Raw genomic sequence first — 21,144 nt, 5'->3', positions numbered from 1 at the left:
AAATTCTTAGCTAGCCTGTCATTCATCATACCCTCATGAAGGATGAGCTGACCAGCAGATGGCAGTTTAAAGAAGCCTGTGAAAGATTTTGAAGGTGTTGCTTTTATTGTAAGTTCCTTATATCTTCTCTAGATGGAATTCTTTCTTCTTTCTGTAACATCCAGTGTCAAAACAAGCTCAGTTGCTGGTTACGGCTACAACTTCTTGTGTTTCCAAGGCCTAGTGATGCAAGTTATAATAATGCAAGCCTTAAGTTTTGCTTTTTTTCTGCATATTAAACAGTCTATTTTTTTCTTATTGCCGATTTGAGGCAGATTTGTTTTATCTGCATTGTTTAATGGGTATTAGGATGTATACACAATGGAGAAAACACAATTGTTAAAAGGTAAGGTCAGTCATGAGACATGTACAACTTGAAACTAAAAAAAGTACATCAGCTCCATTTATCGACCCTGGAGCCTAGTTGTCCTACAGTATACAGCTAAAATATTCTAGGCACGCTTACTGAAGGTAAAAATAAATGTCTTTGAGATCCTAAGAACAGGAAGGAAGAAGGGAATTCATGTTATGTTAAACAAACTACTGCCCTAAAGAAAAAATAGTTGAAACTAACCTTGCAGGTTGTTAAACAAAATCAGCGTGCTTCTAGCGTTTCATTCTAGCTTGCTTCGAAGATAATTTTCTCTTCAAAATAAGGATAACATAATACATAGTGCCACTTTAAATCCTCTGACTTAGCAGACAGTCGTTTCCTGTGTTTGTTTCTGTATGCCTATAGATTTTTATTTTTATTTTTTTTCCCCTATTTCAAAGCACCAGTAAGCAGTCAGGGGTATGTTTTTGTGGAACACTGCAAGTAATTGGATTTGTTTCTTGCTAAACCTCTGCTAAAGCCTCTTAACAATTGAAATGACCTGCATCGCCCACCAGATCATGCAGTTTTGTTACGATGCTTCTACTTTCACATGGAAGAAAATTCTAGGCTTGACTCTTGTTCTTTGCCAGCACATTCTGTGTAGAAAAATAAGTTTCTTATGTGATTATTCTCATCTTGTGTATTATTTAGGCTTCAGAGTGCAGAGAATCTGTTTACTGAATGTTTACATGATGTAGGTTTTTATTCCACATCCCCTACCAAAGCATCATGAGTATCTGTAGGCAATTTTATAATGTTTTAAAATGTTCTCAGAGTTTTAATTAACTTTCCAGGCAAATTCAGAAATGCATAATATCCTTATCTGAAACGTCTAACTCCTGCTAATAATAAAAATGAAACTTGTCCCAGGCCGTCTTTTTTGCTATTATAGTACTGTGTACACTTGTGGCACCGCATACTTAAAGAATTTATCTAGTCTAGCAGTATGGGCCAAAATATCATTCTTCATTCAGTTCAGGAATTCTTATACTGAAATAAAGGAAATGTTAACTGTAACTCAATTGGCTCTGTCAGTTTTTCTGTCTCCGTGTGGGCGCACGATAGATTGTCTTTTGAATACAGTCTGACCTGATGTTTGTATGTTGCTTATTGACTCTTACAAGTTGTGCTTAGATTTTTTTTTTTTTTTTAAAAACCCAACCTTCTAGCCACTGAGATTTTGTTAATAACAAAAAAAAAAAAATGCAGTTGGGGTTTGTCTGTGGAAAGACTGAAGAGTTTGCTTATCAGAACATACATATTCCAAGCTTTCTAGAGAAAGCTCTTAGCCAGAGCAGACCACTTCCTCCCACGTGACTGTGGTACAGCAATCACGGACTCCAGATTCATCTCAGGAAGTCTGAGCTTGTAGCTTGTCAGACTTAAGTTTTAAGCAAAGTGGAACTTGAAAGCCAACAGCATTCGGAAGTCGTGGAAACATGCTTCTAGAATGCTTATAAAAAAGATACCGTCTAGCCGTTAAAGATAGCAGATGACACGAGAGAGGATGCCGCTTAAGCCAGCGAGTGTCTTAAGACAACTCTTTGAGTGGTAGGCCACTCTTTGTGAGCCCTTTCTGTGATGGATCCTGCTGATCCTGCTGTGGAGGTGACTTGCCTACCAAACAAAAAAGGCAGAAGGAAATAATTTCCTGCCCTGCTTTACCCTACCCCTACCTTTAAAATAAGAATACATAGTGGATTTGGTTTCCGTGTGATGTTCTACAGCTGGGATTATAAAACAAGAGATGCTAGAGTAAAACAAGGGGAAGCGGGAGGGTTAACTTTTTTGGCTCTGGAAAAATTTGCCCTTTAGTTGTTTTTATAACTGCTTAAGCACAACGTGACGGAACACCCTTGTCTTGAATATGATTAAGACCAAAACTTGTATTCTTAATGCTTAAGAAGTGCTGTTAAGCAAGCATATATGAGTAATATAAGAAGTGTTTTTTACAAGACTGAATGAGTTTATAAAGTGAGTTTTCTGAGGAAGAATTTTTTTAATGAAAATTGCACTTTGGTAGCTAGAAAAGTCTGAAAAGGTGCGTGACTGGTGGAGTAGTGACTGTTGGAGCACATTCTGGTGTGGGCACCGTAGACGCATAAACGTTAGCAACTTTTTCACTCAAAATTTCCCGTTTCGTTTTGAACCTCCAAACACTGAGCAGGGAAAGTTTGTCTGAATTTGATCTAGGAGAGGAGAAGTCCTGATCAGCACAGACGTGTGAAATTGGTTCGCTTTGCACTTGCTAACACACAGTGAATAGTATTTGAAACTTACTTCTGCTCCATGAGGCAGGAGCTTTTGCTTTAATAACTACTGATGCTCTAGTCCTTTAGGACATCCTTTAGCCAGGAGGTACTTGCAGGGAAGGAAAAAAGACACCACCACCACTCCCTCCCTACCCCCGGGATAACATTGAGCCACCAAAGGTGCTTTTATAGATCACCTTTTAAAAATGAGGACTTAATACTAAAGCTAAAAGCACGTTTCATAGCCAGGTCGACAGCTGCTTGAGGGCCAGTCTTGACAAACAGAGCAGTTGCATTTTATGTTCTTACTGTGGTAACTTCTTAAATTCTGGGGCTGCAGGTTGGCTGGGTGCAGCCATTTATTTTTCAGACCTAGAATTTCTGGACTTCTTTTTCCTTGGAATTACAGTGTAATGGTTTTGTTGGCACTGATATTTACTGTTTGATTTTGGAGCGGTCTGAAAGGAAATAGAAAAATTTAAATGGAAAAAAAAAACAACAATTATTTCCTCAAGTGGGTGAGTGGATGGAGCAAACGTCCACATAAATGTTTCACTTCATCCTCACCTGCTTCTTTGAAACACAGCATCATTTGGATTTTTAAATTCCAGGCTGTCCTTGTATTGCGTAGCAGTATGATTGGATGCCACTGAGAATATGTCAGTACCTATTCTTTTTTCTTTCTTTTTTTTTCTTTTTTTTTTTTTTTTTTAAGAAGTGAAATTTCAACCATCCAGATGTGGAACTAACAATACCATTTGCAAAGCTCACCCACGTGATTCTAGAAATATGCAAGCTGAGTGTACATACCAGCTTGCATTCGACTTTCTTTTTTTTTTTTTTTAAAAAAAAAAAAGCCAGAGGGAATGAAGAATTGGCTCGCATTTCTGCTGAGGTGCGTGGCTGAGACTGGAATCAGGTACCTGGTTACAAAAAATGCTGAAAAAGTTATTGTAAGCATGAACTTAACATTTAGATGTAGTGAATGGTGTGAGAAACATTTCCCTATGTTAGTGCTTGTCCGTTCACCTTTGAACACTTTAATTGACGGTGCAGTGAACTATGCAGTTAACTGGAACGCAGTGTTGCAGCTGGGGAAAGTCTTGGAGTAGGAAAAAAAAAAACGTGAGAAGTGATTTTGTACACAATGCTTCTGTCAAATCACCTTCCTTCCCCGCCCCCCCTTAATCTTTTTAGAGAGCTTCAATCAAAAGGAAAATTAAAGAATATAAACATATAAACTCACAAAATGCACATAGCTGACTTGATTCAGTTCCTTCCAATACTCCAGTGTTTTAAGTCTTATTTTAAATGTACGAAGTTGCACACATTTCCTCCTCTTCTCTTAGCCTGCCCAGCAGCCTCCATCAAAACCAAATTCTTATTTACTCAACACAGGAGAAGGAAACCATTATTCCACAAACAGTCCTTCCATCTGTATGTACAACTGTATATCCCTTTTGCACAAAACGGGAGCAGGAGTTCAGGAAGCAGTGAAAAAGTAAATCTCATCCTTATATTTAGCAATTGAACAATTAACCAGTATACAGTGGCGGTTGCTGGTGTAACCGGACTTTATACATCAAATATTGCAGTATGCAAAGAAGTTAAGAATTCAGTTAAGAATTAATGCTGAAGGTTGCTTTTATAAGCATTCTTATATAGTCTTTCTAAAAATAGGTTGATGTTTGTCTGAAAGAATCCATTAAATGTTTCTTTTGATTATCATGAATAGGGAATTTTAGCATATAGTTCAAAAGAAAAGTAAATATATTTTGGGGGTACGAAGTCTTGATATACTGATTCCTGTACCGATGTGGGTCTGAGTAACTATTGCCAAAAAAAAGTTGTATAGTAGTATAAGGTGTACGACCAAAATACTTTGAGATGAGTAGACCCAATTCTTAAACTATTAAGACATTGCCACAATTTGTATCTTTACACAGATAAAAATATAGTAGTAAACCCAAAGAATTTAGAGATGCCGAGATTTTTGTCATAGTTTGACTTAGTAACGAGTATTTTTCCAATAACAAAGCTATAGAGAACTTGGAAAAATGCAGTAATGTGTCCTTACATGTTCCCTTTGAGTGTTACGTGTGTGAGTAGTGAGTAATAACCGATACACACGGGAAAGGAAAGATTGCCGTGGGAGCCCGACGGGAAATTTGTTGCTTCTGTGAGCAACCGTAGTCTGAACCGCATTGATCCCTGAAGTAAGTTCTGGTCCGGCCCCAAATGAGAGAGCGAAGCTCATGATTTGCTTTTTCGGCCGGTTTTTGCCCTTTCCCTCGCCTGTGTGCGCAGATGGGCAGTTCCCGGTAGAAAGAGCTGGATTTGATTTCTGAAATCCCGCCCGGTTCCTCGGTGCTCAGGCAGCGCGGTGCGAAAGCCTCTGCAGGCAAGTACTCGCAAAACAGTGTTGACGTTCGATAATTGAAGGAAATGGGAAGGAAAGCCTGAGTGATGTGCAAAATGTGAAGCTTGGTGGTGCTTGCGATGGTGATAGCTTCGGCAGGAAAAGGGTATCTTCCGTGTTGCAGCATCGGTAATTGCTAATGAAAAGTGGAGGCGATTAAAGAGTTTGGGTATGATTTCATTGCAGAAACTTGTCACTTGCTATAAATCTGAAGGGAACAGCCTTGCCTTTTTTCCCCCTAAATTTGCGTTCTTAAAGATCTTACCTCGCCTTTATGAGAAATAAAAAATTACTCAAAATGTAAAACAGAATAAAAGAGCAAACCGGTGATGGCTAGAAATTGCTAATTAACAGGTTTTGCCACTAATGTAAATGTTGATTGCTTTGAACCTTGGCCTTAATATCAGAAGAGTTAATTACATGTAATTTACTTTGCTAAGGAGATTATATTACAAAAGTAAGGACAAGACAAGGTCTGGCATGATCACGAGAGAAAGATTTATGTTTGTAACTTAACCATGAAAGAAAAAAGCCCCCCAGAAACCTGTGCTGATTTTTATTGAATGCTGTGATTTGGGCACTTGTATGTGACCTATTTGACATTCCACTATGGAAAGTTGTGTTAACAAAACACAAAAGCGTAATGCTTAATTTTAGAGGTGGCTGTTCCACGTCAGCATGATTTCCAGCAATCGTCTTATAAATTGTCTTTAGTTAGTGACTGTTTCAATCTAAAAGTATTTTTATTGTGAAACTCAACTGTCCTCTTGGTGAATCGGAACCTGTCAGTGCCGCTGCAGCTTGCTTGGGGTACCAATAGAGTTTTCCCAACTATCTCGTGCTCTACCTGTCATTAGGTTGTAAGTCCTCTCCGAGAAACATTAGATGAAGGTTGTCTCAGCCTCTTCTACACAGGCCTGAAGGGACAGACACTCATTTTACTTCCCTGGTGTTTCCATCGGCTCTTCTGGGATAACATCAGGAGTTGTTGGTGTTGAATTCTGGCTCTTTTCATAGAAGGAGCTTCCCAAAAGATGGTTGTATAGGGCAGGGCTTATTTGGAAAAGGAGATGGCTGGTAGCGAGTGTTTCACCTTCTGCAAGATATAAATAAGATTAGGGTCAAACTCCGAATTATCCTGAAGAAATGCTTCCCTCTCCTATAAGAGGGAATCTGCTAGCCTCCCCCTTTTATAAGCCCCCTAAAATTAGGCAATATGAAAACTGTGAGCTGACGGTGGAGTGGACGGGAGCTGTGCGTGAGTTACACGTGGCGCGGCTGTGGGATGTGATGGCCAAACCTTTGGTGGCGGTAGCCGGGATCAAGGGCTGCGTTCTGCAGCAGCCACCCGCATCAGGCAGTAGAAATACATCGCTGAGCTTTTTAGGAATGTATTGATTCTTAGGAGTTGCAATAGCCATGAGCCAGGTATGGAGGCTTGTCTGTGTAGTGCAAAACCGGTGGTTAATAGAGCGTTTGATTTGTGAAGCGTGGGAGGCTCCTGACAGCCGTAAAGGAGAGATCTCGGAAGATACTCTCAGCCTGGTAGCCATACGGTTGATGAACTAAAGGTATTTTATTCATGCTACACGTGTTGGTGTTGATGCTTGAAATCCGTCATTAATTTACAGGCGGGTGTAAATTGCCAAGTTTTATCTGGAATGGGCTGATAGAATTTGAGGTTTGTGGTTGCGTTTGCCATGTAAGAGTTTGATTCTTGCCAACGCTGCTCATTTTTTGGCTCAGTAACCATTCAATTTAAATGAAGGGTCCGTGCATTAATACTGAGTAAAATCTCCATTCTGTAGGAAAAAGGCTGTCAGCCTGTGGTTCACAAATGGCTGGGGTTTTGTGACCTATACCCAGGGGATTTCTGAAAAACTGTCATCTGCTGGTAGGGTTACCTTTCCGTATAGAGGTCTGCATCCTTCATTTGAACATTTTACAAGTATATAAACCAAAGAAAAACTAGGAAACCATTGCTCCGAAACAAACCTTGTTCTCTTGTGACTGAATGCATTTGTCACTGGATACGTTCTGTTTCTCTGCTCTGCCTTCAAAAGTGGTGAGCTGGGGAAAGAGGAGCGCTATCCTCAAGGGCAAGACCGTCAAGTTTTTGCTGCTGGAAAGACAGTCTTTTAACTCTTTTAACGTGTGCTCCACAAATGGTTTTTCTCAGGGTTTTAGGTGGACTTTGTGGTGTGGGGGAAAGATGAGGGACAACCATAGTGTCAAGCTAACACAAGACTGCTTGCTTTGTTTAGAACATAAAGCGTACCCTTTTTTTTTTTTTCTTTTTTTAAGTAGAAATGCAGATCTAAGACCTTCCAGTTTTTTTTTTTCTTTTTTATCTTTTCCTAAACATGACTAATTTTGGCTAGTTGAAACAGGAACATAATGAGGTACTAAAGATGTTAGAGCAGTGCACTGCTTATACTAATTAGCGTTTCTGTGGGAATAGTTTAAACAGAAATAAGCATGCGTGTAAGTTTACTTAAACCAGAAGGGAAAATGTTGTTGTGTTTTTGCCGAACTCTCACGCTACCTTTCTTTATCTGCCCCTTCCCAGTAGGAACTGGCTGCTCCTGGCCGTGCTCTCGGGTTGCATTTGTGGTTTACCCTTTCACAGCTCCTTCCAAGGGACAGAGATTTCCTGGTGCCCCAACAAAGCAATGATTTTACTTGCAGTTTCTTTTAACCACTTCTGAAACGGTCGGGCAGAATCTGCAAATCGCTCCAGTTGTAGAAATATTCATAGGTGAGGTGCAGGTGTGAATCGCTTTGATAAGTCTGCATTTGCACAGAGGAAATGCATTTACACCCTTGCAAGTAATCTGGGAAAAAAAAACCCCACCAACCAACCAACAACTGTCATTGTGATCCAATTCACAAAATATTTTAGATGTGGTCAAGGAAAGCAAGTATTAAATGGAGGAATGCAAGTTAGCTGGCAGCCACGGTGAGAAGTAATCGCTCAAAACCAGTGTTTCCAAAGGGACTTTATAAAGACTAATGCTAGGCCTGGTTCGGCGTTACATTTCTCTCTCTGATTTCAAAATAAATCACTTAGAATAAATTTGCACAGTACATGGAGATTGGCTGATAGGGAGGCTGCACGTAGCTGTCTCCGTTACTTGATTAATAAAATGTGGTTTACTATAGATAAATATGAGATCGTATGTCTGAAAAGAGAAAGCCAATTCTTCATGTAAAGCGGAGTGTCTGCATCCTGATAAATGGCTATTGGCAAAATGATCTCTTGGGTACCACCCCACTTCATAGTGACTTTCAGCGTTGTATTGAGAAGTCTTAGGGAGATCCTTACTCAGCAGAACAGAAGCGATGAAGAAGAGTAGCATGTTGGTTTGCTTTGGATATTGTACTCCCGAGACTTGTAATGGGTTATTGCCTCCAGTTCTCCTGCCTGATTTTTCAGCAGCCTTTTTAAAGTACAGATAATTTTAGCGAAAACCCACCAAAACTCTCTCCATGCTGGAAAAAGTTCCTTAGGGAGAAAATTAGAGGGCGTTCTGGCTTACCAAAAAGGATTGAAACGGGCTTAACTGCAGCGTGCTTCCACAGGAGGGAAATGTCTGTTTCTGAAGGACTTTTAATATAGTTGAAATACCTGGAGAAAGCGTCATCAACTGTGAGTTGCAGTTAGACAACTCAAAAGGGACACGAGGCAGTATATTTGGTGGTGTGTGTGAATAACTATTAACGAGCCTGAAGACAAGAGACAGGTTTCTTTTGCAATTCCAAATGGTGATGCTCTCCTGGAGAGTGTACTTAGAGAAACACAACTCACTGAGTACTGTCAGGGGGCAACAATATGAAATTCTGCATCTTCTGGTGCAACGGGAGATAACACAAATGACTCGGTTGTCCATTCCCTCCCTAAATTCTATTGAATGGAAAACTGTCCTATATTTTATTTTAAATACGTTACTTGGGTTGGTTTTTTTTAAAGTAAATTGTGAATATTTTTTAAAAAATCCTCCATCTTTACTACATCTACATCTGTTGTATAAGATTTATCCATAACAGGGCGATCTTTTGTAGTATTTTGAATTCATTGTTGGCTATAACATTCCTTAAAGATATTCAGAGGGCCACTTTTTCCTTTCTTCCTCTCTTCTATATACTGTTCCCACATTCTTGGAGGATATTTGGGTCAGAGACTTTCATATGCAGCTTGAAGTTTACCAAGTTCCTTTCTAAAATAATCTGTTGCTCTCTCATAACACGCGTATTGAAACTTTAATCAAAAGATTTGAAGATATCCCTGTGTTACTGGTTAGGCATTTCCGACTAACTGTGTTACAGAACTGAGTATAAATAAAATGCCATATTACAAAGTTTTGGTGTTTCGTTTCGGCTGCTGTTGAGTTGGTGAGGATGGTTGCTATGTAGTCCTTTTGATGAGACTTCCACAAATGCACAACTCGGGTTTTAATCAAGATTTTTTTTAAAGTTGGGGGAGGGAGGGGAGGGGAACAAAACCAGAAAAGTGTGCCTAACTCTGCTAGTCTGAATTGCAGTCTGTTTGCTTCCTTCAGTTGTTACTCTGTACAAAATTGACCATACGTGACTGCTTTCTCTAACTCGTATGTTTAATCTTCAGATCTCTGATGGCCAAGGAGATGAGCGGTCGGAGTCTCCCTATGAAAGTGCTGATGAAACTCAGACTGAAGTGTCTATATCATCCAAAAAATCTGAGCGAGGAGCAGGAACAAAAAAAGAATATGTGTGTCAGGTGAGAGATGTTAGCTGGGGCAGCGAGCCATGTTTTCTGAGGGTTCCTAGAAAAGGTCTTTCTAAATATGAAAATGACAATGTTAGGCCAGAAACAGGTTTATCGTGTGTGTCTGAGATGTCTGTTAGCGATGAGGGTGCCATGCCAGTAAATCGAATGCTTCATTCCCAATTATTGTTTTTTCTTGATCTCCAGTAAGCGACTTGGCCTTTCTGCTTGAGTTTCCAGATCTCTTCAGATAAGCGTAGTTTGTACCTCAGAATAAGTGCATGGCTGTTGCCAGGGAACTAGTTAAATGACTGAGAAGAGCTGCTCGCTTATCTGTTAAAAAAGAGGGAGAAGGAAAACCCAGTGGGTTTTGTGCTTCTGCGGGCAGCAGAGATTGCAGCCTGCGTGTGGCATGCTAATCGAAAGCAAAAAGCTCTCTCGAACTATTCAGAAAGGGTTCTTAGATTACAAAATGATAACACAATGCAAATGGACAGATCAAATTTGTTTCCACAAGACTGGGCAAGCAGCTGTATTTCCATTTCTTGAACATAGTGATGATGAGGTTATATCTATCTTTAAATGTTGGCTGATCCCTTAAATTCTGCCAGTATTATCGTTCAGTTCATTTTTAGTTATGCATGTGTCATTGCTAGCCCCTCGGACGCGGAAGTATCATTGTGCCACCTAGATTAATTTCCTTTTGCCAAGGAAAAAGGAAAATAAGGATGCTTTTTAACCCTACTCAGATGCATCGGTGTGCTCAGGGAAAATTTCTTAAAGCTTTTTTTTCTTTTCCTTTTTTCTGTCAGATTGTATTTACTCATGAACCTTGGTTCTATGAGCGATGTTTCTAGTGGTTTAATGACTCCATTATCTGTTTCAACTGGAAGCCAGGGCATGTGATGGTGCTTGTAAAATTATCTTTCACTTGTTAAATTTTATTTCAACAAGGGGGAAAGAGATTTGGAGGAGCAATATATGAAAAGGAATAAAGAAAACAGTTTTTTCCACATATGAACTTTTCTTTAACATTCAATGCCTTTGTGTTGTAAAAGCTGTGTGAAAAAACAGGTGATCTCCTACTGTGTGAAGGACTTTGCTATCGAGCTTTTCATGTAAGCTGCCTTGGGCTCTCTGGAAGACCAACAGGAAAATTCATTTGTAGTGAATGTACATCAGGCAAGTTTGTCCCTTTCTATTAATAACAAAAAACAAAACAAAACAAAGTTTTCCCATACGTTGTTGTAGGAAATCCTCCTGGACAGAGTATGTATCTTTGGAGAAGCCAAAGTGGTGGGAGTTCATGTCGTACCGTTGAGTGTGCCATGTTTTAGAAAGTTCACACTGTTTTCAGTGAGAACTCTCTTGCAACTTGGCTGTTTTAGTCCGAATCCCATCGCCTTCATAACTGCAGAATATTCGCTCTCTGAGTACAAGTACAGATTAGACTTAAAGTCTGTCACAAAGACTTAAGAAATCCTATTAAAAAAAAAAAGCAGCAAGTGAAACTTTTAAAGTCCTTTTTCAGTCCTTTGTCAATCTTTTGCTTTTCCTATTAAAAGACTACCTTATTGCTATTAATTTCATTTGCTTTTAATCCTATAATAACTGCTTGGAAGTTCTTAATCTTAAAACTTCACGTATAGGATTTGCGTTCTTGCTCATAAGCCCAGTTCAGTACCTGCTGTAAACCTTGCTGGAACAAGGCTGCTTCGAAATAAAGCTGTTCCAAGCGGTCCAGAGAGAAGATCAGAGGATGCTTGTCTTTGGTTTGTGGACCTACTTCAGATTTCACAGGATCACAGACGACCCATCATCCCTAGTTCGTTGCTTTAAAAAAATAAAAAATAAAAAAGAATTCACAGTCGTCCTGGCATACTGAGACTTATGAATAAGAACGTAAAAAGCAGATCAGTGAGGCTTTGGGTGTTGTTGTGTACACTTTAACTGCAATTGGTTTGCATTGTAACTTTATTTTATCTGTATCTCAGCAGATTAATATTTAACACTAAAGAGTTAAAGTAAACAGATTGCTGCATCAAATAATAGAATTTTGAGTTTGTTTAAAAAAAAAAAAAAAAGAACAAAAGCAACTCCCCCGTGCATAACAAGAACTCGCAACAGAAGCATTTTAAATACACAGGTTTGGATGAAAAATTAGTTACATTATTTCTATTACTTTTGCCACTAGGTGTGCATACCTGTTTTGTGTGTAAAGAGAGAAAGGCAGATGTGAAACGCTGTGTCGTATCCCACTGCGGAAAATTCTACCATGAAGCTTGCGTGAAAAAGTTTCACCTTACTGTGTTTGAGAACAGGGGGTTTCGGTGTCCTCTGCACAGCTGCCTGAGTTGTCATGTTAGTAACCCCTCACATCCACGAATTTCAAAAGGTAGTTTCATTTTACATTTTTATGACTGATGAATTAAGTCTATGTATGGTATGTTAAGGTAAGGATAAGAGCTGCTAGCTGCAATTTTTCAGGCGTGCATGGACTACTGACTGATACACAATTTTTCTTAAATAATAATCGAGTAAATTTTAGTCAACGTTAGCATTTATCTTGCTTGCATTCTTTTTCCTTAAAGCTAGCTTTCAATTATCATAGTTAACCATGTTTTCTTCTCGAGAGAGAATGAAGTCTAGGATCTGTGTGTGATGTGTGATGAGGAGAGACAGGCTGAGCAGAGGGAGGGCAAGACCTGTGAACGTACAAATACCGCAGCACGGCTCGCTGAACGTGGAGACATTTGATTCTGTGCATATTTTTAGCCTTGGGCAACATCTCTAGACAAAATTGCATAACTGAGGAAAGCTTGTCTACCCTGGCGTGCATATATGCATTGTTAAAGCCTTCACGTTTAAATATTACAGTGCTTTAAACTCAGTGCAGGTTTCTTTAAAAACCTTTGTTAATTCAGTATCGTCGCTAAATACAAATATACAGACTTTGAAAACATAATGGATTTTTTTTGTGTGTGTGTGTCTATAGGCTACCTCAGACAGTACTACTGTTTTTTCAGCTCAAATAATAAAACAGTTTTGTTCAAAAAATAACGTGGCAGTATTCTGCTTTGCTAGGAAAGATGATGCGTTGTGTTCGCTGTCCTGTTGCATACCATGCTGGAGACGTTTGCATTGCTGCGGGATGTGCAGTCATCGCTTCCAACAGCATTGTTTGTACGAACCATTTCACTGCCATGAAGGGAAAAAGTCATCACGCGCATGTCAATGTCAGCTGGTGCTTTGTGTGTTCAAAAGGTAAACTGATGTAAAACCCTTCCATAAATGCAGCGGCGAAACTTTCATTCTTCAATTTAAATTTTATTTTACTAATCTGTTTATAGGAAATTATTAGAAATGTGGCATATTAAGTTAGGCTCCCTTAGGTATTGAAATAACTTCAGGTTGGCTTGTGCCACTTCAAGCATTTGAGTATCCTTTTTTTGCAGATATAATGTATTAAAAAATGTTTTTACTTGGACTTTGTCCAGCTACCAGAAGCCTGATTTAATTCTTTACCAGAGACACGTATTGAGAAGTATTTCTCTGTTCTCTCCCCTGCGTTCAATGTACTGAGGCTTTTTTATGTTTCTGTATTGCTAATACATAAAATTAAAACATAAATATTTTAAGAGTTGCCTTTAGTTTAGCAGCAGATGGCAAATTGAATCAGTATTAGTTGTTGCTGGGAGTGCCGCTAATTAAGGGTGTTTTGGTTTACGTTGTACAATAAGTTTATTTCTTATTGAGAACCACAAAATGCATCGTGCCGATTAAACCGTAGCAGTGAAAGTTTACCTGATTTGTTAACAAATTAACATGCAACATAGCAGCTTTTAAGCTGCAGCTAACTTTCCACTTGATAATTCATGGGACAGGCTAACAACCCCGTTCCCTGCCCCCAGGAAAAACAAACATGAGAGAAATCTGTTGTTGTTAAAATCTTGCGTACAGTGAAATATTAATATATATTAAACTATGTTAAATATATTGTAGTCATTAAAGTAAAGCAAAGTAATTCTAATTTGCGGTGCATTATTCTGGCTTTTTTTATTGCTGGCTTGCTTGTTATTTTGTATGTGTTACTAGCCCAAGTCTGCCAGGCATTCAAATTAGTAAGGATCTTTTGGGGTTTGTACACAACTAAACGACACGTATTTGTTGCAGGCCAGCATGTTTTAACCATTTATTTCCTAACTGAACCCTACCACATGGGTGTCACGCTGCTTTGAACCTGGTTGGAATGCAAAACTTTTCTTTTTTGCCTTGATGTTTTTCAGCTTCTTTGTTGTTTTGTTGTTTACCCCCTCTCCCCCCCCACCCCCCCCCCCCGAAGGAGGAAGCTTGTTGTGCTGCGAGTCGTGTCCTGCGGCGTTTCACCCGGACTGTCTGAACATCGAAATGCCAGATGGGAGCTGGTACTGCAACGACTGCCGGGCGGGGAAGAAACTCCATTTCCAGGATATTATTTGGGTTAAACTGGGAAACTACAGGTCTGATGAACGGATTTATTTTGTTTTACAGTACTGGACGTTTAATTAAGGGTCGTACGATTGGTTGCTTCTGTAGACCAGCCTTGCTGCTCACAGATTTCTCATTCTGCTGTGAACTAGAGACCCCATCTCCTTGCAAGCTTCAAGTTCAAAGACTTGCAGCTTCGCTGTTGCACTCGGCCAAGGCATTACCTGCGCAGGGCTCCTTGTGGTCTTCTGACATCTGCTTCCAGCATATGACCCTTTTGTTTTGGAGATCTCTTCAAATCATTAAGCTGGTGTCACTTGTAATTGGGTAAATTACTGCCTTGCAGGCTGGGAGAGAAGTCACTCAGGTTGTAAGCGTTGAGATTTGAGGGAGATAGAGGTGGGTGGGGTTTAGCCTAGATGGCATTAATAGCTGTTATCAGCTGTCTCTTGATCTTTGACAGTTACAGTGATTGCGGCCTTGTTAAAGACAATGTCTTTGCTAACCAGACCCAACAAGCTTTGTACATAGGGTTATCTTGCGGGTGAGCAAAAGTCCCCCAGATTTGAGTGTCAGGCTTACCTTTTCTAGTCCTATCTTCTCTCCTGAGTCGGGGGAGGAGAGGATTTTAAATCCACGTGGATCTTGGAAATAATGATCAGTTACTGCTATTTAGAGAGATTTTGTTAAACTGTCTCTTGCAGAAAGAGCTTGACTAAAATGCTGTATGTTTTTTATTTGTACTTCTATGCTAGATGGTGGCCTGCAGAAGTTTGCCATCCGAAAAATGTTCCCCCAAATATCCAGAAAATGAAGCATGAAATCGGAGAATTTCCTGTGTTTTTCTTTGGTTCTAAGGATTACTATTGGACGCACCAAGCGCGGGTGTTCCCTTATATGGAGGGAGACAGAGGGAGTAGATACCAGGGGATCAAAGGAATTGGAAAAGTCTTCAAAAATGGTACGTAGCTAAAAGTAAACAAAAATAATCTTGTGATATGCATGCTTTCCTTTCTTCACACATAGCCTTGGGGCTGGTTTTGTACATTTGTTTTACAGTACTGAATTTTAAAAATTGCTTTGGTGTCCTGGGCAGCAGTCACTATTACTAACTTTGAATGAAAGATTATTTCCATGGCTTTTAAAAGACTAGCATCTAATTGGAATTATTTCTGATGATTTTTGGTTTCTGTAAAGGAAATGATGAGAAAGAGTAGAATTGATACATCTGTTAAGAGTATTAACACTCCAGAAGCATTGTTTGCAAGCAAATTGAATGGGTGGGACTAGGAAGTAGGAGATGATTCTTTGTTTAACACGTAGTGGAATGAGCAAGTCAACTTGGGGGGAGTAATTCTCTTTTTAGCATTTCTGTTGATACAAGAATCTCTTTCAGCTTTGCAAGAAGCTGAAGCTCGATTTCGAGAAATAAAGCTGCAGCGAGAAGCCAAAGAAACCCAAGAAAGTGAACGTAAACCTCCACCATACAAGCACATTAAGGTAAAGTTTGAGGAAATTACACTGGATACTGAAAGGTCTAAGCCAGCACTGGGGAGGAAGAGCCGAGTGGTGAGATGGGGAGGAGGGGCTATAATGATGTGCTGGTAATTGCGCCTTTACGGGCACGAGCTGGTGAAATTTTGCTTCCATTGGAACATCTAGTGTTGCAAAACCCAAACTAGTAACCGCTGAAATAACTCTTACAGCAAACTTAAATGTTTTAAAGTGATGTTTGAACTATTTTAATGTATTATTCAGGTGAATAAACCTTGTGGTAAAGTGCAGATATATACTGCTGACATTTCTGAGATTCCCAAGTGCAACTGCAAACCCACAGATGAAAACCCTTGTGGCTTTGATTCCGAGTGCCTCAATCGGATGCTGATGTACGAATGCCACCCACAAGTTTGTCCAGCGGGAGAACGGTGCCAAAACCAGTGCTTTACAAAACGTCAATACCCTGAGACAAAGATCATCAAAACCGATGGGAAAGGGTGGGGTCTGGTCGCTAAGAGGGATATTAAAAAGGTATGAATCATTCCTGCCCGGTGAAGAATTGGAGACTTGTGATGCTGTTTGTGGGTTTGGTATATACTTTACTAGTGATACTTGGTATCTTTCAGGGAGAGTTTGTGAATGAGTATGTCGGTGAGCTGATTGATGAAGAGGAATGTATGGCAAGAATCAAATACGCACACGAAAATGACATTACCCACTTCTATATGCTTACTATTGATAAGGTAGAGTATTTGACTTTTTTTTCCGTTATTTAATTATAACATTATTTTGATCTCTTTTTTTCCTCCTTTTGATCACCTTGGTAGGGCACTCCTCTACCTTTGGTGTTCCAGAGTTTCATGTATTCGCAGTGTTGTATCTTCTGTGCCTGCTTGCTCCATTCTATATATAATGTGTCTCATTAGTTCTAATTGCATAATGTAATAAAGTATATATTAAGGTCTACAAATTGTTCTTTTTTGCTTGAAATCAAGTACAGCAAAAGCATTTATCTGCCCAGTCTCAAAAGCGAGTGTGAAGTTTCAGGAAATAGTAATGATACAGTTGAAATAATTACTGTCAGCAATCCTTTTACTAAAGTTTCAACAACAAAAAAATTCTCACTTGAGAGTAGTGTGGAATATAGTTGTGATGCTGTGTCCTATATTGGGTATTTAATCTCTTTTGCAACTGCCTGTCCCTTTCTTTGTTTATAGAAAACCTAGGCTTGTGCATTCGTAGAAACTCCTTTCTGAAAGCACTATCTGCATTAGTAGCCAGCCAGTGCTCACAAATGGATTCTGCAGATAAGTTAAGGCAGCAAATTAATCCAGCATCTGTGGTTCTCTGTGCACACCTCTGAGTATTTTATTCCTGAGAAGGAGAAGAAAGTGGGGAACCCAGGCAGTAGGGGTTATTGATTATATATATTATACTCCTTCAGTCCCCAAACGGCTGCTTTAGGAGAAACCCAAGAACTGGCTGTCAGTCCTGTGTGTTTTTTCAGTCCTAATCACCTTTCTTTTGCCCGAGACTGTCCTGCTCTGTATTTCCACAGCTACTGTTTTCATTAGTCCTGTCACTGAGGAGTTCCTGCAGAGGAGTTATCACCTGCTTCTCTGGACACTTAAGTTTCTCATCCCCCTACTAAACTGACATACAACATCAGCGCGTTAAACATCTGAACTGAACATGTATTTAACTCTTGCCATAGTTAATAAATGCTCATTGTGGTTTTGTCTAGCAAAAATGCCCATGTCATTAGGAGGCTGAGCTGCACATGCAGTTAGAGTGCCTGGTATGTGCTCATAGTTAACGACGATCATACATGTGCATTATAAAAACGAGTTAGAGGAAAACTATAATGATATTTCATAAATCAGCAAAGCTTTCTTAAGCAGCTCTGCAAAGAAACACGGTTCTGGCTATTTCAAGGCTGTATTTTATTTTGTTAATGTCTGGTACATTTGGTGGAGATAGAAATTAAAAGGCAATTGTGTGTGGGGACGGGATTTTTTTCGTTTACCAAGAGCTTGTTTTTATTTAAACTAGGCTGATTTGGGGAAAGAAAGCTAGTGAGAAACTGGTAATCTCTGCACGTAATCATGCAGTGACTTGGTAAATACCATAAAGCACAGTATTTGTAAATGCGTCACAGCTTTGTGAATGCAAAATAAAAGGTAAATGGACTGCGTTTGAGTTTTGAGGCTTGCTGGAGGGAGGGGGTTGCGAACATGACCACTGCCATGCTCACAAGAACACTTATCCTGCCCTGTGGCTGCGATGGGTTCTGGGAAAACGTGAGCTAGAGCACGAGTATTGCTTTGGGAGTGTCCCATTCCAGGCCATATGAGACACTACAGTTTTCAATACGACATGTACCATCGGTTTGCTTGTGTGCTTCTGGGTAGCAACACCATGTCTGTTTTGAATGCCACTACTGAAATAATTTCTGGATTTTTTGTTTGGTCTGTGGGTTTTTTTTTTTTGTGAGGGGGGGGGGAGAGAAAAAACATTCATTCTGTTGCTGGTTTGATCTCCAGGATCGTATTATTGATGCTGGCCCCAAAGGAAACTATTCTCGTTTTATGAATCACAGCTGCCAACCAAATTGTGAAACTCTAAAATGGACAGTAAATGGAGACACTCGTGTCGGCCTGTTTGCTGTGTGCGATATTCCTGCAGGTATATCAGCATATGTTGGTTTGGGCTTAATTCCTTAAGTTAAACCTTTTGCACGGTTATGAGTGGGACGGTCATGGTTTAACTGATTCAGTGCAAATATTTTTTTAGAGAACTCGGCACGCGGAAGAGATGCTTTGTGATCTGCCTGGTATTTAATGTTTCTTAATAGTGAGTCCCACGGCTGCTTTTTGTTGCTTGCCTCTAAGGGAACGCCAGAGAACCCCTAGTCAGAATCCATGCATTCACTTCGTGTTGTAGAGCATGGGTTTTGTTTTAGAGATCTCAAACAGTACTTGAAGATTATAAGCTTAAGGAGTGGATGTAGGAGACAGTTTAAAAGTTATCTATGTTCTGGTTTGCGTACACACATGCACACGCACATATATCTATCTGTCTATAGTTGTATCTAGTTGTGTAGATATGTAGATGCATATAATGTGTGTGTTTGTGTGTGTAGACCAGACACACGCACAGTTTTGTGAAGTCAAACCAATTTATTTTAAAGTATAATTGCATAACACATCATGCTGTTAATCTTTGTCAGTGCTTATGAGCCGTAAAGACGGGGGAAAACCCTACGATAATAGGTCAGCAAGCAAGTACAAAACCAGAAGACAGATCATGAAAGCTTTATTTGTTAGTAATAATTTTGATAGACTTCGTTGCCTTGTCCTTCATAATAAAAGGGTATGTCTTATCTCACTCAGGGACAGAGCTGACTTTTAATTACAACCTTGACTGTCTGGGCAATGAAAAAACAGTCTGCAAATGTGGTGCCCCAAACTGCAGCGGATTTCTTGGGGACAGACCAAAGGCAAGTAGTATGTCAAGAGAATTTGATGGTGTCTTGTCAAACTATCCTAGCCTTGTTTTTCTTTTGCGGGATGCGTTGGTGGACCAGTTTTGTGTTATGATAAGGGTTAATGTTGCTTAAACAGGTGCGAGCTGTCCTCTGAGGACAAGGCTTACTGTTTCCCTTGCTGGGAAGGTAGAGACGTTCTTCTGCGAAACATAAACTTGATGCCAAAGAATACACTTTTATGCTGCAATAGTACAGCAGGCGATACTGCTTTTGGGAACATATGTTCTCCCACTTACCCCTATGAGAAATTAATTACTTTGGTCCTGAATGAGAAATATTGCTAGCTAATGGCACTAGCATTTGGAATGGAAAGCCTATAAAAGAAGGGGTTACAAAGGGAATAACCTTCCCATTTCTGTTTGAAGTATGAAGGAGCGGAAGGGTTGTAGGAGCTAGGAACTGACTAAGAACAAGCCTAACTATATCCAGTGAGATTATTCTGACATTGCAGTTTATATTTCCCCTATCTAAACCTTAAAATATGACTATTTTATTAAGACTTGTTAAAAATCCTTCAGAATAAAAAAATGTTAAGTTTTGAATGAGGAAAAAACGATATATCAAATTGTGTCAAGAAATGGCCTGTATGATTCGTGTCAGGTTAATTTTAAAACCCGTAATCCAGCAGAAGTTGATGGGTTTTTCCTGGCTGTCGTAGGAGTGCGAGGGAAGGCACGTTCCCAAGAGAAAAAAAACCTGAGACAGTGCTGTGGAAGGGCTGCACCTTCGTGTGGTCCCTCACACTGCTCAGTGTCAGGCACTTCAGAGGGTGGATTTAAAATCTCTAGAATTCGCATGGCTGGGTTTTATTAAGGGAGAGGCTTAAGTGGGGTTTCACATAAGCTTGTGATCAATTTAGGCGGACAGCCGTGAAGAAATGAAATGTTACAGTCCGGTTTTGCAGGGCTGTCCGCATTGGTAGATAGAATGGGCTAATTTTAAAGAAAGTAGGTAAGGATTACTGGGGTGAGGGGAAGGAATGACAGTAGGAATGCTGAAAAAACATCCATAATGAATTTTATATGATTTGGTGAAGGAGAGTTGAAGTGCAAGCAGCAGACTGTCAGATGGAAACAGGGATAAGGCTTGGTATGTTCTTTCTAGCATTATGGGCATTCCTGAAATTCTGGTGTCTGTTCCTCAAAGAAGGGAAGTGGAGGCTGTTTTTAACAACTCTGGCATGAGTATACACAACAGGAAGAGAAAAATGGATATTGAAGTGAAGTGATTGGTGGTGCAAGAACAAAGTGGAGGTAAATTAGCTGCAAGTAGATTAGACTGGAAATTGGAAGACCTGTTTTCAGTCATAAGAAAGTGGAGGAGCTTTCCAATAGGAGGGAATTGTAGGGACAAGATCTGGTTTCAAAATCACTTTTTACAAGGGTCAGCCTGTTTTTCTTATCAACACAGATAGGTACCATGAGGCTATGGACAAGTCTGTACCAAGTCAAATTTTTGCCTGTGTGCCCAGTCTGCCAGGCATGTCAACAGTTTTGCTAGGTCGTGTAATATTTTTCCTTTGCAAAACTGGCATTTAGAGATTTGCATCTTACTCTTTTAGAATTCTTCCACTAATGCCTCAGAAGAAAAAGGCAAAAAGACCAAAAAGAGAACACGGAGACGCAGAACGAAAAATGAAGGGAAGAAAGAATCTGAAGACGATTGTTTCCGTTGTGGTGACGGAGGCCAGCTGGTATTGTGCGACAGGAAATCTTGTACTAAAGCTTACCATCTCTCCTGCCTTGGTTTGGTGAAACGTCCTTTTGGTGAGTCGGCTTGCCTCTTAAACTGGTGTAAATAAAT

The 21,144-nt window shown here is 39.8% G+C and overlaps 1 protein-coding gene and 1 non-coding gene across 8 annotated transcripts in view; both read left to right on the top strand.

Moving 5' to 3' along the window:
• The window catches only part of NSD2 (nuclear receptor binding SET domain protein 2), a 100,929-nt gene that overhangs the window by 78,534 nt on the left and 1,251 nt on the right, over positions 1-21,144 (top strand). For 6 of the 7 annotated variants that reach the window (XM_054201907.1, XM_054201910.1, XM_054201908.1 and 3 more), the window contains 12 exons: positions 9,711-9,842; positions 10,889-11,012; positions 12,025-12,225; positions 12,915-13,094; positions 14,173-14,329; positions 15,053-15,258; positions 15,694-15,797; positions 16,056-16,325; positions 16,421-16,537; positions 18,338-18,479; positions 19,187-19,293; positions 20,903-21,107. In XM_054201907.1, coding sequence (XP_054057882.1) covers positions 9,711-9,842; positions 10,889-11,012; positions 12,025-12,225; positions 12,915-13,094; positions 14,173-14,329; positions 15,053-15,258; positions 15,694-15,797; positions 16,056-16,325; positions 16,421-16,537; positions 18,338-18,479; positions 19,187-19,293; positions 20,903-21,107 — 1,945 coding nt within the window. Of the gene's footprint in view, positions 1-9,710; positions 10,853-10,888; positions 11,013-12,024; positions 12,226-12,914; positions 13,095-14,172; positions 14,330-15,052; positions 15,259-15,693; positions 15,798-16,055; positions 16,326-16,420; positions 16,538-18,337; positions 18,480-19,186; positions 19,294-20,902; positions 21,108-21,144 lie in introns of those variants that run through there. The other variant, XM_054201913.1, reaches the window with a different exon arrangement.
• LOC128910744 (small Cajal body-specific RNA 23) lies at positions 18,041-18,171 on the top strand. The gene has a single exon (XR_008466850.1). It is a non-coding gene; the product is annotated as a small Cajal body-specific RNA 23 (non-coding RNA).

The sequence above is a fragment of the Rissa tridactyla genome, chromosome 5 (genome assembly GCF_028500815.1).
Source record: "Rissa tridactyla isolate bRisTri1 chromosome 5, bRisTri1.patW.cur.20221130, whole genome shotgun sequence".
In the NCBI taxonomy this organism is placed as follows: domain Eukaryota; kingdom Metazoa; phylum Chordata; class Aves; order Charadriiformes; family Laridae; genus Rissa; species Rissa tridactyla.
This window is presented reverse-complemented; position numbering and strand designations above follow the sequence as displayed.